Source organism: Pan troglodytes, chromosome 7 (assembly GCF_028858775.2).
Source record: "Pan troglodytes isolate AG18354 chromosome 7, NHGRI_mPanTro3-v2.0_pri, whole genome shotgun sequence".
Taxonomy (NCBI): Eukaryota; Metazoa; Chordata; class Mammalia; order Primates; family Hominidae; genus Pan; species Pan troglodytes.
This window is the reverse complement of record NC_072405.2, coordinates 74,345,163-74,363,814: the sequence shown is the minus strand read 5'-3', so window position 1 is coordinate 74,363,814 and position 18,652 is coordinate 74,345,163. Positions and strand designations below refer to the sequence as shown.

The window sequence follows — 18,652 nt, the reverse complement described above, 5'->3', positions numbered from 1 at the left end:
TAAAGATGCAACAATCCTGAAATCACTCATTTTCCTTTTCTGACCGAATTAAGGGAGATTATATGAATTGTTTATAAAATAGGTCTCTGGTACACAATGTGTGTTCACTTTAATGATTTTTTCACTAACCCCACCTGTTATTTTTAGACTGACTCTTATCATAAGTTTTGCCTTTATAAATTCTGAGTTAAATAAAATGACCAATTGTAATCATGACCAGGCATGAAGATTCCATCCCTGAGGGGTAAAGCAGTAGACTACTGCCAGCTCCACTTCAGTTCAGGCCACATCACCCTCAGTCCTGAAGGAGACCCCTTCTTAGCCTCCAGTTGTTGCACTGCAACTCTGCCTCGAATTGGGTTATGCCCAAGTATCCTCAGAGTTTAGATGGGCAGTGTATTTTTGCTTCAGTAGAAGAATGTAGTTGTGCCACTGAGAAGGATAACCAGAAAAGATTAGATATATTTTTCAGTTCACTTTTACTTAAATTTCCATTGAGTTACTTAAGAAATCAGTTCTTCAAAGTGGATATGTACATTACAGACTCTGTCACCTACACACACACAGGAATCTTTTGAAGAATAAGATCTGGGTAATACTGGAGTAGGACGTAGGAAGGTTAACGTTGTATAGATGATGTTTTAAAGATAGAGTTTCAGCATATATGTTAATAACTTTTTCTCCTATTTTCTCAAGGTTTTATGACTTACCTAGTGGAGCCTTTATTTACAGAATGGGCCAGGTTTTCCAATACAAGGCTATCCCAGACAATGCTTGGACATGTGGGGCTGAATAAAGCCAGCTGGAAGGGACTGCAGAGAGAACAGTCCAGCAGTGAGGACACTGATGCTGCATTTGAGTTGAACTCACAGTTATTACCTCAGGAAAATCGGTTATCATAACCCCCAGAACCAGTGGGACAAACTGCCTCCTGGAGGTTTTTAGAAATGTGAAATGGGGTCTTGAGGTGAGAGAACTTAACTCTTGACTGCCAAGGTTTCCAAGTGAGTGATGCCAGCCAGCATTATTTATTTCCAAGATTTCCTCTGCTGGATCATTTGAACCCACTTGTTAATTGCAAGACCCGAACATACAGCAATATGAATTTGGCTTTCATGTGAAACCTTGAATATGCAAAGCCCAGCAGGAGAGAATCCGAAAGGAGTAACAAAGGAAGTTTTGATATGTGCCACGACTTTTTCAAAGCATCTAATCTTCAAAACGTGAAACTTGAATTGTTCAGCAACAATCTCTTGGAATTTAACCAGTCTGATGCAACAATGTGTATCTTGTACCTTCCACTAAGTTCCCTCTGAGAAAATGGAAATGTGAAGTGCCCAGCCTCTGCTGCCTCTGGCAAGACAATGTTTACAAATCAACTCTGAAAATATTGGTTCTAAATTGCCTTGGAGCATGATTGTGAAGGAACCACTTAAACAAATTTAAAGATCAAACTTTAGACTGCAGCTTTTTCCCCCTGGTTTGCCTTTTTCTTCTTTGGATGCCACCAAAGCCTCCCATTTGCTATAGTTTTATTTCATGCACTGGAAACTGAGCATTTATCGTAGAGTACCGCCAAGCTTTCACTCCAGTGCCGTTTGGCAATGCAATTTTTTTTAACAATTAGTTTTTAATTTGGGGTGGGAGGGGAAGAACACCAATGTCCTAGCTGTATTATGATTCTGCAGTGAAGACATTGCATGTTGTTTTCACTACTGTACACTTGACCTGCACATGCGAGAAAAAGGTGGAATGTTTAAAACACCATAATCAGCTCAGGGTATTTGCCAATCTGAAATAAAAGTGGGATGGGAGAGTGTGTCCTTCAGATCAAGGGTACTAAAGTCCCTTTCGCTGCAGTGAGTGAGAGGTATGTTGTGTGTGAATGTATGGATGTGTGTTTGCGTGCATGTTTGTGCATGTGTGACTGTGCATGTTATGTTTCTCCATGTGGGCAAAGATTTGAAATGTAAGCTTTTATTTATTATTTTAGAATGTGACATAATGAGCAGCCACACTCGGGGGAGGGGAAGGTTGGTAGGTAAGCTGTAACAGATTGCTCCAGTTGCCTTAAACTATGCACATAGCTAAGTGACCAAACTTCTTGTTTTGATTTGAAAAAAGTGCATTGTTTTCTTGTCCCTCCCTTTGATGAAACGTTACCCTTTGACGGGCCTTTTGATGTGAACAGATGTTTTCTAGGACAAACTATAAGGACTAATTTTAAACTTCAAACATTCCACTTTTGTAATTTGTTTTAAATTGTTTTATGTATAGTAAGCACAACTGTAATCTAGTTTTAAGAGAAACCGGTGCTTTCTTTTAGTTCATTTGTATTTCCCTTGTTACTGTAAAAGACTGTTTATTAATTGTTTACAGTTTGTTGCAACAGCCATTTTCTTGGGAGAAAGCTTGAGTGTAAAGCCATTTGTAAAAGGCTTTGCCATACTCATTTTAATATGTGCCTGTTGCTGTTAACTTTTGATGAATAAAAACCTATCTTTTCATATTTTTATCTTTGACATTTACCTTATAACTCAATCCTTTGGAAAACACAATGCTAAATTACAAGGAAATCAAAGTTAGCTTCTTGGCTCTTGTATTCATCCCTCAGATGTTTACTCAGTCCGAGCTTATCTACTAATGACTCACCTTGCAAGTGAGTAAGCCGAAGCCCAGTTAGGGCTGTCGGAGTCCTGACTAACACAGGGGAGAGGTCAGCTTTGAGCCAGGCCTTTTGTTCCCACAGTGGTGAACTGCATAAGACATCAGCAACTCTTGCAAGTACTAAAATACTAGTTGTATTTATTTCTATCAATAATTGGCCTTTTTAAAGTGATAAGAAAAGGCCACTCCACTCTACTTGATTGATATCAGTTGTAAACAAGGTACCACTGTGCCATTCCCTATATCTTCCCAGGTCCAACTCATTAGAAGGGATATGGTGCAAACTTCTAAATCAAACACATTAACATATTATTTGTACAGAAGAGTGTTGATGTCCAATAGAAACAGAATCCAAGCCACATACTTTTCGGTTTTCTAGTAGCCACATTTAGAAAACATGGAATTAATTTTAGTAACATCTATTCCAATACGTCCAAAATATTGTATCATTTTAAAATGTCAATATAAAAACAATTAGATGTTTTTACATTCTTTTGGGGGGTACTAAGTCTTTGAAATCCAGTGTATATTGTGTACTTACAGCACATCTCAATTTGGACTAGTCCTATCTCAGGCACCCAATATCCACATGTGGCTAGTGGCTACCATATTGGACAGTGTGGGTATAGAGGTCTGAGGGTAGTAGAGGAATATGGTCAGCTGGTCACTCTCGTGAGATGGCCATACCTTGGCCTATATTTAATGTGTACAGAAAGTCTGATAACTCAGATCCTTAAAAATTCAGGCCCACTGTTTCAGTACATAGAGAGTGGAACTATCATGGCAAACCCACATTAACCAAGCTCACAGTAACTTTTTTAAAAACACTATCAATATTTTAATTTACAGTGAGAAATGTAACTATCAATTATTCTCTCCCTTTAGGCAAATCTTCCTGGGAAGCCAAATTATGATCAGCTGGTGAGCATGGATTCTGAGCAAGGGAAGCAAGTTGCCTCGTGCACCCATGTCCCTTTGGGTGCACAGAAGACCCATGTCTTCAGTGATATTCATGTTTGTGGACCAGGGTACCCTCTTCCCCTGGAAGGTGCTAGAGATTCTCTGCCAGTAGTTGCTTCTCTACATCAGCTTCTGATTGGCACATGCATTAAATAACGTCATTACCTCAAGCCTTGTTTCAGTTGAGCTCACCTGGGCTCCATTCTGCCTGTATACATGATTGCTTCTGCTCTGATCCATTGTTTCTCTTATAGTTTGAAACTGAAAAGATCATCCTATTTCCACATTCTCAGGGGAACCGTGGGTGTGGCTCCCATTTCCTGCCTACACATATAATAAACCCATTGAAAAGTTGTTTTATTATGTATATGTGGGAATCACCTTCTATAGCCCTTTTGTTTTTTTTTTTTTTTTTTTTGAGACAAGGTCTGGCTGCTAACTAGGCTGGAGTGCAGTGGCATGATCACTGCAGCCTATACCTCCTAGGCTCAAGCAATCCTCCCACCTCAGCCTCCTGAGTGCCACCACACCGCCCAGCTAATTTTTTTTTTTTTTTTTTTTTTGAGACAGAGCCTTGCTCTGTCGCCCAGGCTGGAGTGCAGTGCCGCGATATTGGCTCACTGCAAGTTCCGCCTCCCGGGTTCACGCCATTCTCCTCATTCTCCTGCCTCAGTCTCCCGAGTCGCTGGGACTACAGGCACCCGCCACCAGGCCCTGCTAATTTTTTTGTACTTTTAGTAGAGTTAGGGTTTCACCATGTTAGCCAGGATGGTCTCAATCTCCTGACCTCGTGATCTGCCCGCCTCGGCCTCCCATAGTGCTGGGATTACAGGCGTGAGCCACCGTGCCCGGCCAGCTAATTTTTTAAAAACATTTTTGTGGCCGGGCATGGTGGCTCACACCTGTACTCCCAGCACTTTGGGAGGCTGAGGTGGGTGGATCACCTGAGGTCGGGAGTTCGAGACCAGTGTGGCCAACATGGTGAAACCCCATCTCTACTAAAAATACAAAAATTAGCTGGGCGTGGTGGCGCATTCCTGTAATCCCAGCTACTCGGGAGGCTGAGGCGGGAGAATTGCTTGAACCCAGGTGGCGGAGGTTGCAAGGAGCAGAGATTGTGCTACTGCACTCCAGCCTAGGTGACAGAGCAAGACTCCGTCTCAAAAAAATAAACTTTTTTATAGAGACAGGGTCTCACTTTGTTGGCTTGGCTGGTCTTGAACTCTTGGGCTCAAGCAGTCCTGCCACCGTGGCCTCTCAAAGTGCTGGGATTACAGGTGTGAGACACTGCATCAGGCCTATAGCTTCACTTAAATACAACCTATATTACTGGAATATTTTTTTCTAAAAAATTTTAGGAAACAGTTAAATATTTAAAAGATTACTTTTTTAAAAAGCAAGTAAATATTACAGAACAGAATGCAAAATTTATTTTACATGGGAGACTAAAAATTTTCACACACATGGCCACCCTTTGGGCCTCTTGGCTCAACATTTCAGGGGCTGAGGGAGTCTCTGCTCTAGGAGTAAAAGGTCCTTGGAGAGAAAATTTTGACAAGTCCTAACTTTAAAAAAGAAAAACAAATTGGTTCCTGGTCAATATTTGTACTCACTGTAAATGTGATGGTTGGTAATGATACTCTGTATAAAAGTAAAAATCATATTTTATGTCCTTTGCAAACAAATATATTTGTACCTGAGGTACAGATTAGAGGTGCTAGTAATTCCTTGAAGATTCTGAAAATGATCTTTTTTTCCAAAATGCTTTCTTGGTTTTTATTAAACTTTCTATTTTCTTAAAACTCTCACATCAGGTATTTCCAGTGTTTTCAAGCACGTATAAATATTTTAATGTATAAATGTTGTTTAAAATCCCCGCAATTGGTATCTCCTGATTGAGAAAATACACAGTGACCAATAGCTAATAGGAATTCAGTATTGCTTTCAAAGAAATGTGCATATTAATCACTGTAGCATCTGCATACATTTGAAACACGGAGTAATACAGGTCTATGCAAGAATTAGCAGCTGTTCCTTGCTAATAATGACTTGTGTCATCTGGAAGGCCCCCAAGAGCCCATGGTCTACAGGTGGAATGACCACCACTTGGGAGTGAGCTGATGGAGAGCACCCAGCAGGTCTCCTCCATCTTCCTGGTTCCTGTGCTCAGCATAGGGCTGGTGTACATTGGGCCATTAATAAACGTTTGTTGAACAAATTAATTTGGAATTAATGTGTTCCCTTTTTAGCTATCGATTTATTACTAAGAGATTATATTGAAACTCTTCCGTCTATACTGGAGTCATGTGGTAAGCAGTATCCAAGTTTCTGTTGTGTGCAGAAGATGGCACTAGATATAATAAAGGGGGGCATTAAAAATTACAAACCTTGGTTTCTGTTCTCAACATGTCTGGGTGACAGAATAATAAGTGCAACATGTTATATAATATGGCGGGTTTCTGTATGGTATCAGTAGTGTTGGGTTGTTTAGGAGAATGTAGGGTTTTGTTCGGGTAATGATAAAAATGACACCATATCTAGTAATTCTTGTATTTTTAAAATTGTTGGCTGGGTGTGGTGGCTCACATCCATAATCCCAGCTCTTTGGGAGGCTGAGGCGGACAGATCACCTGACGTCAGGAGTTCGAGACCAACCTGGCCAACATGGCGAAACCCCATCTCTACTAAAAAAAAATACAAAAATTAGCCAGGCATAGTGGTGTGCGCCTGTAATCCCAGCTACTGGAGAGGCAGAGGCAGGAGAATCACTTGAACCCAAGAGGCAGAGGTTACAATGAGCTGACATTGTGCCACTGCACTCCAGCCTGGGCAACAGAGTAAGACTGTTTCAAAAAATAGTTAACATCTGTGACCGATAAAGTTACTTAGCCTTCAAATTTGATTCTAAAATAGTTTTAAATGTTCAATATGCTACTTTAGGTAAAATACTTTCATCAATTACATATTTTAGTCTTATACCTACATGTCCTAACTTGTCCTGAAACCCACCTTAAAGTCTGATAGGATGGTGGGGGAAAGAGAGAAACACGTTTTTGTTTTTGTTTTGTTTGTGTGTGTGTGTGTGTGTGTGTGTGTTTTTGAGATGGGAGTCTCCACTGCCCAGGCTAGAGTGGAGCGGTGTGATCTTGGCTCACTGCAACCTCCACCTTCCAGGTTCAAGCAGTTCTCCTGTCTCAGCCTCCCGAGTAGTTGCGATTACAGGTGTGCACCACCACGCCTGGCTAATTTTTGTATTTTTAGTAGAGACAGGGTTTCACCATGTTGGCCAGGCTGGTCTTGAACTCCTGACCTCAGGTGATCCACCCGCCTCAGCCTCCCAAAGTGCTGGGATTATAGGCGTGAGCCACGGCACTCGGCCACTCCTGTTTTTAATATTAGATTTCTTGTTGGCTATAATTTAAAATTGAAGCACAGTGATGTAATTGGTTTACTGAAGCTTTCCACTGGTCCCATCAATAAGTCTTTGCCAAGACATTCCATCTTGTATTACAACACCTATCTTTAAGCTGTACATTTATTTACATGACATTTCTGAACACAGATTTGAAGTATTTCTTTATTGTTGAGCCATGTCCTGTAAAGCAGCAGGAGACTGTAATGATTTCCCAAGTTCCCTTAACTTAGTTGAAATTAGTAAAAGAAGTTACAGATCTAAAGATGAATTTTTTGAAGGAAATACTAGAAAGGATAGTGCTTCCCTTAGTCCACTCAGGCTGTTAGAACAAAGAACCAGAAACTGGGTGACTTATAAACAACAGTTATTTCTCACAGTTCTTGAGGCTAGAAATCTGAGATCCAGGTGCTGGAATGGTCAGTTCTGGTTAGCACTGTCTTTACAGCTTGTCAGACCTAGGTTTGGGTCCTTAGGCAGGTTACCTAATCTTCTGAGTGGCTCCCTAACCTATAACATGTCTGTTCCTTAAAGTAAAATTAACTATTGATATATGGTAAGTGCTAAATCAAAGGTTACTATGGCTATTCTTTTTAGTTCATTTCTTGATAATTTCTACTTATATAAACACATGGATACAATTGTACCTCATAACATCTTTATTTGAGCTCCTGGCACTGATTCACTCTAGAGGCTTCCTACTCAAATTCATGAGGGAGAACCTGATTGATTGGAAAAGCTCATCAGGGCTGTGTCCTGGGTTACAAAGCAGTCTCTACATTACCAGGCGTGCCCCTTGCAGAAGGGAAGGCAGGGGTTGGGGGGATCTGGACAGCTCAGCCCCCGCGGTCAGTGCCTTATGCACTTCTCTCCCCTTGTACTCAATGCTAGTATTTCAGAATGATTTCCAACCATGCTCTAGCTGTATCCTTTTTCACCCTTAAAATGATACCTAGTTTCCGACATTCAGAGAAGGACTGTGTGGTAGATAGAGCTCCCTCTCCCCTCTCCCCTCTCCCCTCTCCCCTCTCCCCTCTCCCCTCCCCCCTCCCCCCTCTCCCCTCTCCCCTCTTTCCATGGTCTCCCTCTGATGCCGAGCCTAAGCTGGACGGTACTGCTGCCATCTCAGCTCACTGCAACCTCCCTGCCCGATTCTCCTGCCTCAGCCTGCCGAGTGCCTGCGATTGCAGGCGTGCGCCGCCACGCCTGACTGGTTTTCGTATTTTTTTGGTGGAGACGGGGTTTTGATGTGTCGGCTGGGCTGGTCTCCAGCTCCTAACCGCGAGTGATCCGCCAGCCTCGGCCTCCCGAGGTGCCGGGATTGCAGTCAGAGTCTCGTTAACTCAGTGCTCAATGGCGCCCAGGCTGGAGTGCAGTGGCGTGATCTCGGCTCGCTACAACCACCTCCCAGCCGCCTGCCTTGGCCTCCCTAAGTGCCGAGATTGCAGCCTCTGCCTGGCAGCCACCCCGTCTGGGAAGTGAGGAGCGTCTCCGCCTGACTGCCCATCGTCTGGGATGTGAGGAGCCCCTCTGCCTGGCTGCCCAGTCTGGAAAGTGAGGAGCGTCTCTGCCCGGCCGCCATCCCATCTAGGAAGTGAGGAGTGCCTCTTCCCGGCCGCCATCACATCTGGGAAGTGAGGAGCGTCTCTGCCCGGCCGCCCATCGTCTGAGATGTGGGGAGCACCTCTGCCCTGCCGCCCCGTCCGGGATGTGAGGAGCGTCTCTGCCCGGCCGCCCTGTCTGAGAAGTGAGGAGACCCTCTGCCTGGCAACCGCCCCGTCTGAGAAGTGAGGAGCCCCTCCGCCCGGCAGCAACCCCGTCTGAGAAGTGAGGAGCGTCCTCCCTCCTCGTCTGGGAGGGAGGTGGGGGGGTCAGCCCCCCGCCTGGCCAGCCGCCCCGTCCAGGAGGTGAGGGGCACCTCTGCCCGGCCGCCCCTACCGGGAAGTGAGGAGCCCCTCTGCCCGGCCAGCCGCCTCGTCCGGGAGGGAGGTGGGGGGGTCAGCCCCCCGCCGGGCCAGCCGCCCTGTCGGGGAAGTGAGGGGCGCCTCTGCCTGGCCGCCCCTACTGGGAAGTGAGGAGCCCCTCTGCCCGGCCAGCCGCCCCGTCCGGGAGGGAGGTGGGGGGGTCAGCCCCCCTCCCGGCCAGCCGCCCCATCCGGGAGGGAGGTGGGGGGGTCAGCCCCCCGCCCGGCCAGCCGCCCCGTCCGGGAGGGAGGTGGGGGGGTCAGCCCCCCACCCGGCCAGCCGCCCCGTCCGGGAGGGAGGTGGGGGGTCAGCCCCCCGCCCGGCCAGCCGCCCCGTCCGGGAGGGAGGTGGGGGGGTCAGCCCCCCTCCCGGCCAGCCGCCCCGTCCGGGAGGGAGGTGGGGGGGTCAGCCCCCCGCCCGGCCAGCCGCCCCGTCCGGGAGGGAGGTGGGGGGTCAGCCCCCCGCCCGGCCAGCCGCCCTGTCCGGGAGGTGAGGGGCGCCTCTGCCCGGCCGCCCCTACCGGGAAGTGAGGAGCCCCTCTGCCCGGCCAGCCGCCCCCTCCGGGAGGGAGGTGGGGGGGTCAGCCCCCCACCGGGCCAGCCGCCCCGTCGGGGAAGTGAGGGGCGCCTCTGCCCGGCCGCCCCTACTGGGAAGTGAGGAGCCCCTCTGCCCGGCCAGCCGCCCTGTCCGGGAGGGAGGTGGGGGGTCAGCCCCCCGCCCGGCCAGCCGCCCCGTCCGGGAGGTGAGGGGCGCCTCTGCCCGGCCGCCCCTACTGGGAAGTGAGGAGCTCCTCTGCCCGGCCACCACCCCATCTGGGAGGTGTGCTCAACAGCTCATTGAGAACGGGCCATGAAGACAATGGCGGTTTTGTGGAATAGAAAGGGGGGAAAGGTGGGGAAAAGATTGAGAAATCGGATGGTTGCTGTGTCTGTGTAGAAAGAGGTAGACATGGGAGACTTTTCATTTTGTTCTGTACTAAGAAAAATTCTTCTGCCTTGGGATCCTGTTGATCTGTGACCTTACCCCCAACCCTGTGCTCTCTGAAACATGTGCTGTGTCCACTCAGGGTTGAATGGATTAAGGGCGGTGCAAGATGTGCTTTGTTAAACAGATGCTTGAAGGCAGCATGTTCGTTAAGAGTCATCACCACTCCTTAATCTCAAGTACCCAGGGACACAAACACTGCGGAAGGCCGCAGGGTCCTCTGCCTAGGAAAACCAGAGAACTTTGTTCACTTGTTTATCTGCTGACCTTCCCTCCACTATTGTCCTGTGACCCTGCCAAATCCCCCTCTGCGAGAAACACCCAAGAATGATCAATAAAAAAGAAAAAAAAAAATACAAAAATTAAAAAAAAAAAAAAAAAAAAAATGATACCTAGTTTCCACAACATAGTACCTGGGGAATACGCTTTCTTTCACCTTTCGATAAGAAGCGTATCTGGCTAATGAAGAGGGGTGACCATTAGGCAACATTAACAGAATGTTTTTATACCTTTGGTTAAAATCTTGTTATGAAGAGTCTGGCCTTTCTCCCCAAATTAAGGCTTTTCCAGTTGGGTTATGGAGGACTGCCCTGGGATAACCATTTGGTATGATCAGGAGGCACTGTTTGAGCTGTCTTAACATTTACCCTCCTGAAAATGTCTAAAGGACACTTGTGTTCTACTCTGCCCTTATCGAAGGAGCCCTCTGTGACCTTAACAAGGGGCTGGAGAATGTATCAGAGAAGTTCCAGCTTTAGGAACATTAAGGCTTCTAGACCATATGAACTAGACTAAGGATAATAGTCTTGGAAGGACGAAGTGTGCAAAAGTTCTAGATCCTTACTTGGTTATGCTATTTTTATTATCCCATCCTCAAAGGATGGCTACCAAGACCAAGGAAGAGCTAGATTGTTTATAAGGTTTACAGGGCAAGTCTAAGAAGAATCCTAACAAATAGGATCAATAGGGTAGCAGAGAAGAATGCTAAATCTCTAGGATGAGAAAGGGAAAGAGGACACAGAAACAGGAACCTACTGCAATTGAAACCAAGTGCCTCATTCTATCTATCTGGCAATCCCAGTGCTGACTTTGTTGGGTGAACTCCTGAAAGTTTAAACTTCTGTCTGCCAGATTCTATCCCACAGAGAGAACTTCTATTTCTGGGGAAGTTATCAGAACTATGGTTTTTTCAAAGTATTTGTTTCTGCTAGTTATTACCACGTGTATTCCTCTTCACCAGAGAGACAGACACATAGGCATTCCTAATACAGAAAGAAGACACAAGTCTTATGTAGAAGGGCCTGGGACTGGGGAAACAACCAGAACTAAAGACTGCAAGTCCTACCCCTCCTATGCCAAGCCTGCACAAGCAAGTGCATAGGATGATGCCTTTTACAGGTGCCAGGGACCACTGGAGAAATCATTTTATTGGAAACTACAGAGACCCTGTGTAAAATAATGCAAAAGTAAAGATAAATTATTTAACAGGGGATCATGTAAAGCTCCAAGTCCAGTGTTCTCTGACTCAGATCTTCCCATTCTGTCTCGTATTCCCTCTCTCTCTCTCTCTATATATATATGAGAGTCCCTCAATCAGAACTCAGACAAAACATAGGAAAGTTAGTTACCTTTCTTTCTCATACCTAGCTGAGGTATAACTATTCTTAAGGTCTTTTACTTCAGGTGTTGTGTTGGGTGAAAGAACTAGAAACTGAATGACGTGGGTGTGGGAGAAGCTGGGAAGACAAATTTCACCAATCTCAGAAGTAGATTATGGGTTTGAGAACCCTGAGTCGACTGTGATACCTCATGACTGTCCTGTTTTAATGCTGAGATCCCTTTATATGAGAAAAAGTGAATGAGAGGTGATTTTAAGAGCTTATTTTAAGGAATACAATTCCACTTGAAAAATGCAGAAAGAAAATTATTCTAAAGAAGCTACGTGTGCAAAAGAATCTTACCTATTGTGAAAAAAGAAAAAATGGAAGCACTATGGTCCAAGGAAAATAAAACAGTTAGTTTGCTTTATTTTAAAACAGTAACTTCCTTATATGGGGGCACTGTCCAAAATTCAATACTGATACAAAAATATGTTTCTTTTAGGTCAAAATACGTTTCAGGTGAATTTTCTGAATTTTGTTAAAGAGAATTTTAAACCATATAAAACAAACAGGTGAATGAGAGGTGAACAGGAACATGTGTAACATAAGCCACAGTACAAATTTAAACAGAATAATCAAGCCATGTCATTTCCCCAAATCATTTTTGTTAATATTTAGGAGAATGCATATATTTTCAAGAACTTAAAAGTGAATCTCTACTCCCATCTCCTAATACTCCCAGCCAGGAAGTACAACTTTCTTCTTTTACTAGATTTAAATATTCCAAATATTACTCCTGGTAGGATACTCTGGTATTAACTATAGCTGAGTGTATCAGAAATAGAAAAACCATGAAGATTTATAAAGCATTTAAAAAATAATCATTTATAGCAAGTCCTTAAAAGCCCCAGATGAAAAAGGCAGTTCTCCACTTCTAATAACACCTATGGTTTATGTTGCGTAATATAATTAAACAAAACAGCATTCTGACCAATGATAATTTATAGGAAATTCATTTGCCAAGTCAATGTTTCATTAAAGTTAATATTTTGGCTTATATTAAAAAAATTTTTAACTCTATTAACTTAGCAAAGTCATCTTTATGATGCCATTTAATAAACTGAAAGGAAACAAGATGGTACATTCTGAGTTTTTACTTAAGAAGAAATTTAATTCAATAATTTGATTCATCACTACTGGAAAACTACATCTTTCTTCCCTGTCAGTACTGGATGGCAATGACGTGAAAGCAGCTTTCCTGGTTCTCAACTTCCCTTCAATGGGAAGCATTATGGAATTTCAGCAGTGAACATCATCTGGTTCCTATTCAAACCCCAGCTCCAAGAAAATGTGAGAGAGAATCTAAGATATAAGTTCTGTTCAAGGCAAGAAGTTTCCAATCTCAAATATTTCATGCCAACAACTTATGTTATACCAGCTGTTCTATCATTGAATGCTAAATGATCATTGAAAACAAACGAAGATAACAGTGCCCTCGTTGCCATCATTCATTACTAATTTTACATAAACTGTTTATGTCCAAAAATATGCATATAAAACACTTATACAGATAAATTAGTGTTAAGAATTTAAAATGTGCAGTAACATCCACAAATGTCCTTTTTGTGTTGTGAAATCTATACAATTGTTTTCAAAACTGGAAATCTGAACGCCCTGGCCACATATTAGAAACATGTCAGAACACACATGTTGTGGACCAAAGCTGACCATCTCACAAAAGCAAAACCAAACGTAGTGCTTTCATTATTGCTTAATCCACTAATTAGCCTGAAAAGAAGACCACTGAATACTAAAGAGGTATTTACGAAACAGTGTCGATTTCTACTAGCAAACTTGGCCCTCACAAATCAACAGGGGAACCAGGAGTCTTTTCGCAGCTCATTGTCTATTAGGAGTCTGATACATTTTCAATTAAAGCCTTCATTTTTCCTGTTGGCTTCAACATGTGTGGCCCAAACTAGAAACAAACAAAAAGTATAAATAAAGATATTGGTTCAAGTAACAGTAACGATACGCCCCCACCTCCCAATCATGGATTAGAGGGCTGAGTATGTTCTGCATGAAAAACCAAGCAACTACTGGGAATATTAAAACCTTTACAAATTGATGGGTTGTTATGAACACAGAACATATCAACAGAATAAAAGGTAAAGAAGTAGCCAAACTGCTTCCTCTAAATGAAAACTACAACCATCTTGGCAATACCCTGCTTTTGTTAAATTTTACTTCTCTGAGTAAAGAGAGAAAGTACAAAGTTTCCTTTCCAATGTCTTAAGAAGTTTCAAAGGTGCTGGAATTTCTGAGATGCCTGCCTCTCTGGAATAGATTAGCACACACACGCCCCAGAACAGTAATGTTAATAAAGGGAATGTATCAATTATTATGTGGGAGCTTCCATGAAATGTACTCAGTCTCCACCTTTGACATGGTACACATCCTCCAAGGCCCACATCAAATGTCACCCTCTTCAGAAGACTTTCACAGGGTGCCCTGAGAGAAAATGATCTCACTGTACTTTGAATTTCTATATCACAAAGTATACATTGTTACTATACTGAATTTCACTTCACTATGCTTAAATAAAAATATAACCCTGCATAGAAAATGTAACATTGGAGATTACTTAGTAGTGAGCTTAGGGGTTAACTTTGGCTTTCTTCTTTCTGCTCTTCTACAAGTTTCAAATTTCCAAATGAACAACTATTATTTTCATAGTTAGAAAAGTAAAAGTGTAAATGCTAAGCAAAGATGTCATCCTTTTCCCAACCAGCCGTGATCTACTTGTAAGGCAGGGACCAAATCCTGTATCACCTCCCTTTGGAACTTACAGATGACACAGGTGAATCACTTGCAAAATGCAAGTGCTTGGCAATGGGATGGATTTCTATGTAACAGGAAAGAAATCTGGGCAAATAACTCACCAACACTCTCTCTGAGGTGGCCTCTGATTCAGACTTTGGAATTCCTTTTTCAACTTCATCTTGGCTATCACTTCGATACCGATAAGCAAATTTCTTTTTCAGAGCCTCTGCTATGAGGGCAGCAGGGTCAGTAGCATCCACTGGCTTGGGCTTCACATCTTGCTCTGACCTTAGAGAAGTGAACACAAACCAAGGGGACAGATCAATACACTGGCCACCCTCAGGGAAGTACTTTGTCAACCTTTTGCCTGACAGCACCTCTCCAGCATCATAGCTACTCCATAGAGACCTGATAAATACTGCTAGCATTGAGATGGAAGCCTAGAGCTAATGCTCAACAAAAGCACACAGAAGTCCAATAAAGGGCCATGTAATATGTCTGCACAACATGGACTCTACTCTCCTTCAGGGCAAATAGAGTTCCCTGTTCCATGCATGTCTAGTGACTATGCTAGTGGTACACAGCATGCCTTTATTGAATTAGTGAATGCTCACTGAGCAACTGCAGTGAAGAGTTTACATGAAAAGGCTGATATTTAAATAAAATGGGAAAACTAAAAACATCACCTGGGAAATGTTAGCTTATTTTGCTAATCTCTTAGCTACTGTGTATAGAAGCCACTGGGGCTCATCTTTTTTTTAAACTAAAAACTTAACTATTCATGGCAGTCATGTTATAAACAAAATTCCTCAAGAAGCCTGGTACTTTGGTTTTATAAGACAAACAAATGGGGAAGAAAGAAGGTGAATGTATCCTCACCTCTTCACTGACCGAAGTTTTACACTGTTCATCTCTTTAAGGATCTCTAGCATATTTGGCATTTCAGGTTTCTTTGGATTGTTCTTAACCAAAGTCTTTCCAGCATTGGCTCTTTTCTCTCTTCGTTCTTTAATCAGATCAACAGCAGATATACTTTGGTGGAGCCCCAGTGGAGGGGGAGGCGGGGGCGGTGGGGGAGGTGGAGGGTGTGGTGGTATGGTACCAAATGTGGTAGAATCTAAGTCACCTACAGAAACAAAGGAAAACAAACTTAATCCCACTGGTATTAAGCAAAGAAAATATCAGTTTTTAAAAGCAAAATGATGTTAAAAATTTTTGTACCCCTAAAAAGAATATTCTTAAAGTTTCAGTTATGTAAGAAGCAAGACAGTTTCAGTTACTTCATGAGAAATGCCTGAATCTCAGCCACTGTATCATTCAATCCAAAACTATCCAGATGGAAAATTTCTATTTAACTTAACAGAGGTGTTTTTGTGATATCGAATGTTCAAGTTTGACTACAGCACAGTTTGTAGTCACTTTTAACAGAAATATAAAACAAAGTACTGCAAAAACAAGTCTAATCTTCATTACATACAGTTTGACAATTTAGTACTATTTTAATGATTTGAGAAAACTGACAAATTTGTGACTCATTTTAAGTATATTTTCATATAAGACTTACTAAGCATTAAAAGCCTGCACTGGGCTGGGCTCAGTGGCTCACACCTGTAATCCCAGCACTTTAGGAGGCCAAGGCAGGTAGTTTGAGCTCAGGAGTTCAAGACCAGCCTGAGCAACACAGTGAAACCCTGTCTCTAAAACAAGAAGTAACTAAGAGTTATGGAAATGATGTAAGGACCTAAAAATCCTCTTTCTGCATAACTGGAGGTTAGAAAGTTGTTTATTGGGTGAACTAGTTTGATTGGGGAGGTGTTGATGTAAAAGATTTTTACTCAAAAGTTTCAGCTTATAAATAGAGCTTCAAAATTACCTATTTATGGTAGCACTTTCCCAGTCAGCCAGAAGAGGGAGGTAAAGCAAAAGGAAAAATCAATTTAAGACAAGAAAAAGGTAGGAGTGGAGAATTTTAGCAAGTTACAGGCATAAGCACAGTCCAGCATCAGCGCCCAGAGTGCCTCCACCCCCACCCACCTCTGCCATGCCCAGGTCAAATGAGGTTTCCATGCTGGATTACGTTAAACTCCAGAAGTATAAGCCAAGTGGCTCAGAGGCAGGGTAATTAATTGTCCTTATCCAACAGAGCTGGTTAATACTGAGTCTTGCCAGGCCTTGGAAACAACAATAGGAAAATAACCACTACTTGCCAATAGGTTAGTGGGCTAGAATTTCAAGGCTACAGTTTCCTCCCCAATGTGAGAATGTCACACTAATAAACCCAATGGTGTTAGACCAGAAGACTTGAATTCAGGTTCTACTCTGTGCAAAAGGAAGAAGAATAACTATTAAATAGCTGCTTTGTGTTAAAGGCATTTTATATACTTTCCATATTTATTCTCACAATAACTCAGTAACATAGGTACTATTATCCCCATTTTAGAGCAGTAAAGGCAGGTGAGATGTCAAGTGCTTGCATCAAGACATGCAGGTAGTAAACACCACTCAGTCCAACACGTACCACACAGAAACCCAGGCTCCTTTCACCAAGTAGATAGCAACCCATGGCATTACCTCATGTCTGATATGCTTGGTGCCATTATCCTAGACAACTAAGTTTCCCATTAGAAAGGAAAGCATCCACTATATAGCAATTCAACTGTATGAATTCCAGTGTTTTCCAAAAGATACTTCCTAGTCATCTTCTCTGACAGCACCAAGATTGTTCAAAATGAACACCATCTAAACCTGACCTGGTTGTTGTTGGACTATGCAAAAAGGACTGACACCTGGTTTTTTTGTTTGTTTTTTGTTTAATTTTGAGAAGCCTTGCTCTGTCGCCAGGCTGGAGTGCAGTGGCGTGATCTTGGCTCACTTGGTTCTCCACCCCGCAGGTTCAAGAGATTCTACTGCCTCAGGCTCCCAAGAAGCTGGGACTACAGGCACGTGCCACCACGCCCAGCTAATTTTTATATTTTTAGTAGAGATGGGGTTTCACCATGTTGGCCAGGATGGTCTCGGTCTCCTGACCTCATGATCTGCCTGCCTTAGCCTCCCAAAGTGCTAGGATTACAGGCATGCGCCACCGTACCTGGCTGACACCTGGTTTTCTAAGAACCCCAATAGCTGTTACTAATTAATTTTAAAGTAAGTAGCATTCTCCTAACTTCTAGTTTGCAAGTTAAAACTAACAAATGTAGGACTTACAGACCTGCAGTGAGATTTTGCTGCTCCTGCTGGGTCACAATTTTGGCAATCTGAGCTCTGAGAGCAGCAAGTTCATTTTCGAGAGCGCAAATCTTCTGCAGTGCTTCCTCCTTTGCCAGCGCTGGGGTCTTCAGCTGAGGCTCTTCTTGAGATAAGTCTGGTAAGGAAATCTGTCTGCTTGGGGCCTTCTCAAAGAAAAGAAGGTCATCCTGAAGGGGTGGCCTTGATCTGACCTCTGTCCTGCAAGGAAGACATAAGGTGGGCTGTCACAGGCTTTGTAAGAGAACGTGAAACACCATCCTCACCTGACAGTGTATCCGCATTAACACCCAAGAACCTCTTTTCAGGCTGATCTTACATAAGTCCCTTCGTGTAAGGACAAAAACACCAAAGCATTTGTCAACCTTATGTAGTTACATACCACAGCTGGGGTTCTTGCTGCCATCATTTTTCTTAGTCAATCTCTACATAATATGCACAAACCAACTCCATCAAGAGGCATCACAGATTTTAGCAAAGTTTTTGCTAATTGACGTTTTCTTTTGATTTGAACTAAGAAGAAGCTTTTTATGCCCTTCAAAGTGGTAAGCTAATTACTAGTTATGTCTGAAAAGGATTAACTTTCTATATCTCCCCATACCTTGCATGATGAATTTTTATCTTTTTGCTTTTTTTACTGAAAATAAAGGACAAATTACTCTTTAATCTTGAACACTATTGTGCCAGGGTAAGAGCAGAAAAGTTTAGGACCTTTGACAAAACAATTTAATTAACAGTCAAGAACTGTACTTTATACTACTTTTCTGTCTTTAATTATATAATTCAGCATTTCCTTATGTGAAATACTTTAATATTTATGGGCTCAAACATAGTAATTATAGGACCTATGAAGGTTTAAGAGCCCAGATAGGGTTTCCCTATGTTGCCCAGGCTGGTATAACTCCGTGGCTCAAAGGATCCTCTAGCTTTGGCCTCCCAAAGTACTCGAATTACAAGCATGAGCCACCGAGCCCTGCGTTATTTTTTAAGACAGTCAA

The 18,652-nt window shown here is 43.1% G+C and overlaps 2 protein-coding genes across 23 annotated transcripts in view; one reads left to right on the top strand and one right to left on the bottom strand.

Moving 5' to 3' along the window:
* Window positions 1-2,509, top strand: part of PDE7A (phosphodiesterase 7A) — a 126,538-nt gene extending 124,029 nt beyond the window's left edge. For all 13 annotated transcript variants that reach the window (XR_010159246.1, XM_063816332.1, XM_063816331.1 and 10 more), the window contains one exon: window positions 697-2,509. Coding sequence is in view for 12 of the 13 variants with exons in the window: in XM_063816332.1 (XP_063672402.1) it covers window positions 697-902 (206 nt within the window). In the remaining variant the exon portion in view is untranslated. The remainder of the gene's footprint in view (window positions 1-696) is intronic.
* MTFR1 (mitochondrial fission regulator 1) overlaps window positions 1-18,652 on the bottom strand; it is a 127,861-nt gene that overhangs the window by 51,043 nt on the left and 58,166 nt on the right. For 7 of the 10 annotated variants that reach the window (XR_010159248.1, XR_001720218.4, XM_016959524.3 and 4 more), the window contains exons 5-7: window positions 17,620-17,855; window positions 15,291-15,537; window positions 14,531-14,699 (exon numbers count right to left, since the gene is read on the bottom strand). Coding sequence is in view for 8 of the 10 variants with exons in the window: in XM_016959524.3 (XP_016815013.1) it covers window positions 14,531-14,699; window positions 15,291-15,537; window positions 17,620-17,855 (652 nt within the window). In the remaining 2 variants the exon portion in view is untranslated. Of the gene's footprint in view, window positions 1-11,983; window positions 13,567-14,530; window positions 14,700-15,290; window positions 15,538-17,619; window positions 17,856-18,652 lie in introns of those variants that run through there. The other 3 variants (XM_054656798.2, XM_519789.8, XM_054656799.1) reach the window with 1 other exon arrangement.